The 11,355-nt window shown below is 42.2% G+C and overlaps 1 protein-coding gene across 1 annotated transcript; it reads left to right on the forward strand.

The window, feature by feature from the left end:
- Window positions 1-8,368: 8,368 nt before the first annotated feature.
- Window positions 8,369-10,554, forward strand: aplnrb (apelin receptor b). The gene has a single exon (XM_010877513.5). It carries the CDS (start codon window positions 8,548-8,550, stop codon window positions 9,691-9,693), a length of 1,146 nt encoding a protein of 381 aa, XP_010875815.1. The 5' UTR covers window positions 8,369-8,547; the 3' UTR covers window positions 9,694-10,554.
- Window positions 10,555-11,355: the final 801 nt, after the last annotated feature.

Raw genomic sequence — 11,355 nt, forward strand, 5'->3', positions numbered from 1 at the left:
AACCTTTGACACGGCTGCACCCGGTTGTGTCAGCGCTAACAGACCTGGTGACCAGCTGGTTTAGGTATCTGCTGCTCTTTCCCCATTGTTTTTATACATAGCTCTGAATGTCTCTATCCTCTTCCCGGTCGGGCCTAAACTCTCTCTTCTCGCGTAGGAGACAAGTTGGTGCCCCAGCTTCATAGAATGGTTGATGTATTCTCACCACCGACCCTGAGCAGTAAGCACTATTTTTAACCAAAGAGAAAACAATGGATCGGGATTTCCCCTCATGTGCACGCGTATGCTCTAAATATTTATATTTCACAGTCCATCTTTATAACGAAAACAACTGCATTAAAAGAGGATGATGTATGTGGACTTGGCGGCCATTGTAGTGAAGAGGCCCACAAACAGAGGTGAAGAAACACTATAGTTGACGTGGATACACTCTGTAAGGGTCTTATTTTGTTTCCGGACATAGAAAGGGGTTTGGCTGGCTTTGTCTGTACTGAGCCCAACCCGTTTAGAAAGTATCCATACCCAGTTCACTTTCTCCAAACTTTGTTGTGTTATAGACTTTATTCATAATTGAGTACTGAACTGATACATAATTTTGACAATGGCAAATGACCCATTGACACTCCAAAATAAATTCAGATGCATCTTCTGTCCTTTTATCATCATTTGAGAGAGTCTTAAGAACTTGAGTCCATCTTTGGAAATTTCAGTTCAGTGGAGGTGATTAGGAAAGGCAGACACTTGGCTATTTAAGGTCTCACACTTCACCATGTAGAATTTTGTCAAGGCATAGATGAAGATGATAAAAATTGCTATAGTTTTATAGAAATTTCCCATTAAGCACAGTGGGCTCCATTATTGTGAAATTATATAGCATCCCCAAGAGTCTTCCTCAGAGGCGTCGCTAGGATCACAATACATTCGGGGCTTAGCCAACCCCCCCGCCCCGCCCGGGAGAGAAAGTACAGGGTTTTGAATGTACATAAGAAAAGTTTGATGTATGCGCTAGCGGCCTACACGTCTACATTGTCATAATGCACGATGGGAAATATAGATGAATAGATCAGGGGCAATTTTTTTATTATTATAATTTTTGTTCCATTTGAGATCCGGGGCTATTCATAAAAGATACAGGGCTAACGGACGCCACTGTTTGCAGAGCTGATAGAGCTATAACCAAGAAGTCTCAAAGCTGGGATCACTGTCAAAGGCACTTCTACTAAGTACTGAATGAAAGGCCTACATTATTATGTACATAAGATATTTCAAATGTTTATTTTCCATAATCTACACCAATTTCTAAAAGCGTGTTTTCACTTTGTCATTATGTGGTATTGTATTGTTTGGTTTATCTGTGTATAATTCCACTAAATATTATGAACAGGATTTTTTTTTTTAATCTATGTTCTCTTTTTTGCTCTTTTATGGTTTGTCCTTAATTTCAGCATTCAATGACACTGATTTTTGCTCTTGTCCAGACTAGCCTTTATTTATTTATTTATATATATATATCTTTTTTTTACCATTCTATATTTAGCAAAACCAATCATAGACATCTATATTTCAGAAGTTTGGACAGTACATGACAGTACAGTATTTTACAGAGGACAGATTTCACTTAGAATCACTAAACTGTCCCTCCCACCATAACCCTCTGGACACCATTAGAATACTTCAGTTTCTCTCAAATAAACTATGCACCCATTGACAGTGGACTTCCTTCACATGAATGTTGCTTTTTAAAATGGAATGCCATAAAACCAAAAGGAGGAAATATTCAGTATGGGCACAGTTCTCTTAACAAAGGGACAGACTTCAGGTCCCTTCTCTCCTGTGAGTATTCCAGGCCCTCTGATGGGGGCAGATAAGGGATATTTAAGTAAACATAATGCTGCCTTCGTGCTGCCTTCCCAACAGGCAGGACCTCCCACCTTTCACCTCCTCTAATTGGCTGGGGGAAAGGCCCAATCATGCAGATTTCTAATCACCGGTTCTGTTTCATCAGGAGGAAAATCCGAGGTCTGGGTATGTGTGGGTCAGCCTGCTGCATGCGTGTGTTTGGGGTGTGAGGGGGCTTAAACACTTGGCTTCCTGTGTGATGTACAGGACTCACTCTAAAGTCCTGCCAGAGAAAGTTGAAATGGAAATCCTCTCTGTCCAGTACAATGACTTTTCTATGTTGTTTTAGAGGAAGAGATGCAAAGAAAAAAGAATTAGATGAGCCTCAAAAGGGCAACATCTAGGACATCGGTCGGGCTCTTCATCTACAGGGAGAAGTACATATAGAAAGTACACACAATTATTTTCAATATACTGTTTGCATTTTTAATGAAAACCACAAAAGGGAAACTCTCCTAAAGAGGCGAACTTTCTAAAGCGGCCTGTTTTGTGGTCAGTAATTCACAGCACTTTAGATCCAGTCTCTTTGACCATCTTCTGGGTTCTTCCCCTAACAGAACAATGTGTACATGTTCTGGAGTGTTTCTCCTACAAATCTCATGTTCCTTGCGGACATTAAACATGATGGGGCCAGACCTGACATGACGCTGACATCATTTGCATGTGTAGAATAAATGTGTAGTTAATCATTTTTGTTAAATCCAAATTGGAAGTGTGTAATTGATGATTGGTAAACATGAACATGAGAACATGACAGAGCAAACGGATAAAGCAAAGAAATTGCTTGGAGACCCTTGACAGCTCCCTTTGTTTCTCTGGAATGGAACATAAATGTTAAGTCTGCAACATTAATTTGCATCAATACAGTTAAGCAATGTTAATGAAAACATTGTCAAAGGCTGCACCACCTGTATTGCAACTTTTTACAGCTGGTTACACACATTTCCCATTACTGAGTTCACTTTCTCAAAACTCTTCACACAGTCCTCTTTACAAACATGCAGCCTGGTGTTGGGCCAGAAGAACAGCTTCAGTACACGTTGGCACAGATTATACCTGTTAAAGTCCCTGGAACACTGAAGTCCCTAGAACACTGCTGGAAGAATGGAACACTAATCTTCCAAAATAAATTCCCTCATATGGTGTTTTGATAATGGTGGTGGAGAGCGTGTTAAATAGGTGTTAAATTGCAAGGGCCATAACACATGATTCACATAATATTCATTCTCATCCAACCATTCAGTGCAATCGGTACCCCAAAAATGAACCCTCTTCCAAAGTCCCTTAGATCCTTTTCTTTTGCCACTTTGATACAAAATCAAGGTCAACTGGGCCTGCTCAGCATTTTAACACCTGCCACAGAGTATGATAGGATGTCAATTGCTTAATTGTATCATGTAGTACACTTGTATGGAAGCGTCTGCATTCATCATGTTCCTCCACTTACTCATTTAGGTTTTTCTTTTCATTTGTCACACGTATGTAGCTATACTAGTCCACCCTGTCTTCTGCATTTGGCCACAAGTTGTCATCCACATCACACTTTAAGTCCTCTCTTGCGAGACACCTTGTAAAACAAACTCTTTGTAAGACTGATTCATTCCAGTCAATATTTTTCAGATATCTCCAGGCATCCAGCATTCATTGTATCTAGAAGGGACATTTGATTATGTGGACAGGGCTGGTTCCATGATTACTTAGAAAAGCATTCTAAAAATTTCCCTCTATTGTTTGGATTGAAATTAATTTGACAAACAAAAAAATTGGAATTACTGTAGAAATAAGGGAATAAGGGAATTACTGTAGAAATGTAGCAAATTGCAATAAAACATTTTGTGTTATGCTTTGAACTTAAATATAATAGTTTTGAAAAGAGTATGTTAACAGGTGCAAAAGATACAGCAATTTGCTGGTGGTTGAGTGTGAGTGAGAAAATAAGCGATAACCAATGATCCTCAGTGGAATGCACATAGACTGCTGTTGTGCTAAATGTGTTAAGAGTTTTGAAAAAGTGAACTCAGTGTTGAGAAATGTGTGTAACCAATGGTAAAAATGCAGTCCAATCCAATGCAGTACGATTGTGCAGACATGCAGTCCTACATCATGGGGTCTGCCTCTCCCAGGAGTGGTCTAATTAGAGTCTGGACCGGGGACTGGGCTGGGGGGTTTGTGGGAGGTGTAACCTCGTCCATTGTGGTGGCCCCAGTGCTTAGCAGGCTGGTGTCAATCACCTTGTTGAAGGGAGGTGGAGAAGACAGTGGGATGGACCATAAAGGTGCCCAAATGTTCACGCTCTCCAACCGGGAAGGGGTGTTCGTTCTGGAGACTGTCTATAACCTATAATCTATTTCATATTATATTTTAAATCTAAATGTGATGTTGACGGTACTTCACTGGGGTGACTTGGATGTTGACTCTCTCACTGCGTGTGTGTTTGTACCGACTAAATATACTTCTGACAGATATGTAATGTCTCCAGCTGTGGTACCAGTGACTGGCCCGTGTGGGCCAGCCGGGCAGGGTAAGCTATCAGTTACAGGAGGCCATCACATGTGGTCTCTGACAGCTTAGCACACACACATCAAACAACTGGCTGACCGTCACTCCCCCACTGTCTCACACACACACACACACACACACACACACACATCGCAACGCACCACAGCATACACACATCGCAACACACGCCGGCCACATCACCTCCTGCTCATTTGGTGTAAAAGACACAGCAGAGCTTTGGCTCATAAACACATTTTAACACACAAGGTCATATGAAGAAACAGGATCAAAGGGTCTCTCAGCTGCCATGCAGACAGATGTAGACCCTATGTCTGTCTGTCTGTGTGTGCGTGTGTGTGCGTGGATGTGTGTGTGTGTTAGATAACATGATAAGACATAGATATCCTGATATGAGATAAATGACACAAGATAAATAACATGCCTTGAGATAGATAACATGACTTGAGATAACTAACATGACTTGAGATAAATAATATGACTTGAGATAAATAACATGACATTAGATGCGGTTAGTAGCAGAACATACATGTCAACACAGTTCTATTTTGGCCTGTGTGTGGTTCACTGCAAAAGGCCACACAGGAGAAGATCTAAAGCTAAATAAACAGCACACAGTAGCAAAAACAATCAATCCAAAAACAGGTGGTCAATCCAGGTTCAAAACACCAATGGAATGTTGCAGGAAACTGAACTGAAGTCATACAGACTGACACAATGAAAAGTTGTAATTCCTTTGGACATTATGAATCTGTCAGGGCAACATGGGTCAACAGCATTATAATGGAACATGGGAAGTTTTCAGTCATGTCCATCGTCAGAATTAGCCATCTGTTTCTTATCTTGGGCCACTGTCAAATTAGCCTATCTGCTCTATGGGAGTTGATAAAGCCTTTGGTGCAGGGTGGTGGGTGGGTATTAATGGGATGAGGTCATCTTTTATTTAGCTGTAGATGTCAAGACCCTGGCCAGTATATCCTCCCAGCGCTTCTGTAGTGCTGCTCAAAATCAGACCAAACACAGAAATAGAGAACCATTACAACAGAGGAAGCTCACTTTGACAGCACTCTGCTCCTTTCCTGCTCCAAGCTGCCAAATGTCTCACAAAAGAAACCGCTCAAAGAGAGAGGAGATGGTAGTCAGAGTGGAGGGACAAACACAATTCACATCAGATTAATCACCACACAAACTATCAAAACATGTAACAAAAACACACTGCCCAATTTAGGTTCAGTGGCATTTGAAGACTTGCGCAGCCAGGCACTAGAGACTTCCACACATCCTGGTTCTTGCCCATTGTCAGAGGAGAGCTAGGAGGAGAGAGGCAGGGTGGTGGAGAGAGAGAAGGATAGAGAGGGGTTGGGGGATGGAGAGAGTTGTGGGGAGATGTGAAAAGGGGTTGGGAGTAAACGACTGAGCAGATTGCTGAGTGATAGTTGTGTCTGAGACGATCGGGACCCAGGCGCCACTGCTGCTACGCTGCTGAGAGACGGAGAAGGGTGGAGACTGAGACCTCCCACCTGGGATCATTTAGCATGAATATACAGGGACAAGATCTGATTCATCTACTATCTACTGATGATCAACTGATGATTCTCGCCAATTTAACAATTTGGACAGAAATAGTGGAAATAAGAACTATAATATACCGTCCATATATATCTGGTCTCAGCTATAATATACCGTCCATATATATCTGGTCTCAGCTATAATATACCGTCCATATATATCTGGTCTCAACTATAATATACCGTCCACATTAATCTGGTCTCAACTATAATATACCGTCCATATATATCTGGTCTCAACTATAATATACCGTCCACATAAATCTGGTCTCAACTATAATATACCGTCCATATATATCTGGTCTCAACTATAATATACCGTCCATATATATCTGGTCTCAACTATAATATACAGTCCATATATATCAGGTCTCAACTATAATATACCGTCCACATAAATGTGGTCTTAACTATAATATACCGTCCATATATATCTGGTCTCAACTATAATATACAGTCCATATATATAAGGTCTCAACTATAATATACCGTCCACATAAATGTGGTCTTAACTATAATATACAGTCCATATAAACCTGGTCTCAACTATAATATACTGTCCAAATATATCTGGTCTCAACTATAATATACAGTCCATATATATCTGGTCTCAACTATAGTATACAGTCCACATATATCTGGTCTCAACTATAAAATACAGTCCACATATGTCTGGTCTCAACTATAATAAAAGTCCATATAAACCTGGTCTCAACTATAATATACCGTCCACATAAATCTGGTCTCAACTATAATATACCGTCCATATATATCTGGTCTCAACTATAATATACTGTCCACATAAATCTGGTCTCAACTATAATATACCGTCCATATATATCTGGTCTCAACTATAATATACCATCCATATATATCTGGTCTCAACTATAATATACCGTCCATATATATCTGGTCTCAACTATAATATACAGTCCATATATATCAGGTCTCAACTATAATATACCATCCACATAAATGTGGTCTCAACTATAATATACAGTCCACATAAATGTGGTCTCAACTATAAAATAGTCCATATAAACCTGGTCTCAACTATAATATACCGTCCAAATATATCTGGTCTCAACTATAATATACAGTCCATATCTGGTCTCAACTATAATATACAGTCCACATATATCTGGTCTCAATTATAAAATACAGTCCACATATATCTGGTCTCAACTACAATAAAAGTCCATATAAACCTGGTCTCAACTATAATACAGTATACAGTCCATATAAACATGGTCCAAACTATAATGTACAGTCCATAAAAACTGTTTTTAAACAGCACTCTACCCATCATAAAAAACATCAAATTAGGTATTTTAGATGAATGGTGTTCCATTCCTCCAGTAGAGTTCCAGCGACATATACATGTGTGTCTGAATATATATGTATGTGTGTGTGTGTGTGTGTGTGTGTGTGCAAATATTGATTATAATCTTGCTTTTAGGATAAACATAAGGCAGACAATTGAAATATTGCGTAATTTGGGCAGCGGGCGACTTTTTTCTAATAAAACTCAGAATCCAATACTGAAGAGCAGGTTTTGCGGACACAAGTTAAGCTCAATTAAGATTTTTAGTTCAGGACTAGGCCACATCTTGGTCCATAAAAGCGGCCCTGAACGTTTAGATAACAGCAAGATAAACATTTATTAGCTATGATAAGACATGGGCTAAGACCGTTTTCGTTTTCATGCAGTAGCCAAATTCCAATGTAAAACAAAATAGAATATGTGTCACATTTAATGCGCACATTTTCTTCAATAATGTTTATTTGCTCGACCATGATAACTGCTTATTCTGCCAAATACATTATGTGGGATACTGTATGAGCTATGTACATGACACAAGAGAACATGTTTGAACAAGCAGTCCTTTGCAATGGGGCGATCACCATTGACATGCAAATGCGTTATTCTTATTTGGGTGCAGACAACACTAATTGCCAGATAGGGAGTAATTTCGACTTGAATGCTGTCATTTCATATTTGTAATTGTCCAATTTAGACATGGGCTAGCCTCGACTTGCCCAAAAGGAAAACGACATGTCCATATAAAATTTAAAACATTTATCTGTAGTATTTGAAGACGGGCAGTTGACTTCTGAAGGCTAGTTAAGGACATATCTACGAAATGCGCTGACACTGTTAGGCTCAAGTATACAACTTTTCTTAAAAGTTTGCTTAATGAAAGCTATAATAATGATATTTCAATGATTTTGTTTGTATTCTTATTACGTTTTCGCTTTTAAATGCAGTCCTGCTTACCGGTTTTTGGAGGGGGGATCGGTCTGGGAGGAGGGGACCTGGACAAAGGGGTGTGTTCAGAACTGCCGGGTTTTAAAAAGGCTGCCTGCCCAGCGCTCTTACACCAGACCTAAAGTCAACCTTCACCATACAGGAACTCATGCTTCTTCTGAACCACTTTTGACGGATTTGAAATGTCTAATTAATTCTTACACTTTATCGATCCATTAGAAAAACATAGTTTTTCCTTAGAAAAGAAGACAAACCTTTAAAGAAGAGAAATAAAGGATACTCTGAGAAGACAGGATGGAACCGTTGACAAGCATTGACGGCTCTGACTCTGACTATGAGTACGAGTATGACGATTACCTGGACAACAGCACCATGTGTGACTACTCTGAATGGACACCATCCTACTCAGTCATCCCGGTCCTCTACATGCTCATCTTCATCCTGGGCCTCTCTGGCAACGGCGTGGTCATCTTCACTGTGTGGAGGGCTCAGGCCAAGCGACGGACGGCTGACATCTACATCGGTAACCTGGCCATGGCTGACCTGACCTTCGTGTTGACTCTTCCCTTGTGGGCGGTGTACACGGCCCTGGGCTACCACTGGCCCTTTGGCGTGGCCCTTTGCAAGATCAGCAGCTACGTGGTCCTCCTCAACATGTACGCCAGCGTCTTCTGCCTCACCGCCATGAGCTTTGACCGCTACCTGGCCATCGTCCACTCTCTGTCCAGCAGCCAGCTCCGCACCCGAAGCCACATGCAGGCCTCCCTGATGGCCATCTGGCTCCTGTCCGGCCTGCTGGCCGCCCCCACGCTCATCTTCCGCACTACCAAGAAGGACATGAGCACCAGCCGGGTCTCCTGTGCCATGGATTTTAGCCTGGTGGTGGGCGGGGACAGTCCAGTGACGGCCATGGATTTCCACATGGGCAATCGGTCCGACTTGTACAACAAACACCTGGAGTCCATTTGGATCGCCGGGCTCAGCATCTCGTCCTCGGCCCTGGGCTTCCTGCTGCCCTTCCTGGCCATGATGGTGTGCTACTGCTTCATCGGCTGCACGGTGACGCGTCACTTCAACAGCCTGCGCAAGGAGGACCAGAGGAAGCGGCGCCTGCTGAAGATCATCACCACACTGGTGGTGGTGTTCGCCGCTTGCTGGACGCCCTTCCACGTGCTGAAGAGTGCCGACGCCCTCTCCTACCTGAACCTGGCCCCGAACACCTGTGTCTTCCTCCGCTTCCTGCTGCTGGCCCACCCGTACGCCACCTGCCTGGCCTATGTCAACAGCTGCCTGAACCCCTTCCTGTATGCCTTCTTCGACCTGCGCTTCCGCTCCCAGTGCCTCTGCCTGCTCAACCTGAAGAAGGCCATGCACGCAAGCCCGGCCTGCTCCCTGTCCTCCCAGAAGACGGAGGCCCAGTCGCTGGCCACCAAGGTGTGACGTTTATGCCTGGGTCAGGGCACAGGAGACGGACACGGAGCGGAGGGAGTGTGTCCGCAGACGCCCTGTCCTAAACTGCCCCCGCTGTCACCTGAACACTGCAGGTGAACCTCTGACTTCTGAGGTTCATGATACCAGTACCTGTCCAGAAAATATTTGTGGATGTCAACATCCAGTCGCGCCTTACTGTGGACCAACTGACTGAAGGAACTGACGCCGAGTCAGTCTTCTGACTGTAATCACGTTCACTGATGTCCTCTGAGCTCACTCATAGTGATTGGGAGGTTTGTACAAACCCCTCGAACTGCTTGATAAAGGGGACCAAGCTCCCGGCCAGGGTGATGGAAACCAGACCCCAGACATTTTGGAAAGTGTTGAATGTATTTCAAAGGGTCAAAAGATGTTTAGATTGTTCCCCCTGGTCTCCTGAGGACTCGGGTTTGGGGTCCCATGGTGCTGGCTTGTTACACTGGAGGAGTCTATTATTAATGCATTTGTACAATGTTCTTGTTTTGTTTTGTAAGCACTTGCTCATTGGAAAGAGGTGAGACGCCTTTCTCTGGAAAAGGGGAGATGCTCTCTTATCTGCCTCATTAAAGCCAGTAAAGGAAATGGTGTTGAAGGGGGTGAAATTGGAGGGGCTCCCAGATGGACAGATGGCAGCTGACAAATGTTGTCAACGAGGCTGCTCTGACAGATTAAATTCTGGTGTGTATGTGTGAGTGTGTGAGTGTGTGTGTTTGTGTGTTTGTGTAGACATGAGTCCTTTTATTGAATTTAAATTGGGGAAGACATGAATGAACTGGTCTTTATTAGACAAGGATGAGAATACATGCTCTATAATGCTTTTATGTTTGTTATTTGTAATAAAAAAAAGTTTACTTTTGAACAAAAATGTGCTCTTGTGTCATTCTGTTGTTTGTTACAATGTCATGCAAACACAATACAGTATGGTCATAGTCTTTTCCTGTTAGCACACAGGAGGGCGGCAGACTCCCGTCTCATTGTGTGCAGTTATACCAAAGTCAAAGCTATGTCTATGGGAAATTCATGTTCCACTTCTATTTACAACTCCAGCTTGTTTCTTTCCTTGCTCCTTTACAGCAGTTTTCCCCCTCAGAATCTAAACGTTCTTGAAATGTGTTGGCCATAAAAACCTGCAATTGGAAACGTATTATTTCTCGGAGATAATACATTTTTACATTTACTTCAACTATTACAACTCTGCTACCACATCTGTCCTTCATCAAGAAACAAATAGTTACTTCTATTAGAACAACTGTCTATTTGTGACGACATTGTGATGCGCCATTATCGATTCAAAGTTTGATTGTTGGCATGTTTCTCACTAAGGCGAGTTTGAGCCAATAATGATAATGTAAATACTGTTAGAGACCATCGCCACGATTAACTGATTTGGCTCTAATGAGCTTTTTTCCAGGGTTTAATCAGTGACAGCAGGGGGATGGGAGTAGTGGACTGCTAATCCTGGGTCACCACAGACACCACTCCTCCTGTGAGACAACATTGACAAATAAGAGAGATTTGTCTTGGAGGAGCAAGAACCTAAAGCAAAAGTCTGTCAAAGTGTTGCCCAGGAAAACGTATTTAGTTATTTGTCCGGCAGTTGTTCATTTATAATTGTCTAAATGTACAGACACT

The sequence above is a fragment of the Esox lucius genome, chromosome 14 (genome assembly GCF_011004845.1).
Source record: "Esox lucius isolate fEsoLuc1 chromosome 14, fEsoLuc1.pri, whole genome shotgun sequence".
NCBI lineage: Eukaryota > Metazoa > Chordata > Actinopteri > Esociformes > Esocidae > Esox > Esox lucius.

What these genes read in the sequence shown, in the direction of transcription:
- aplnrb (XM_010877513.5), top strand. Translation starts at nt 8,548, where the DNA reads ATGGAACCGTTGACAAGCATTGACGGCTCTGACTCTGACTATGAGTAC.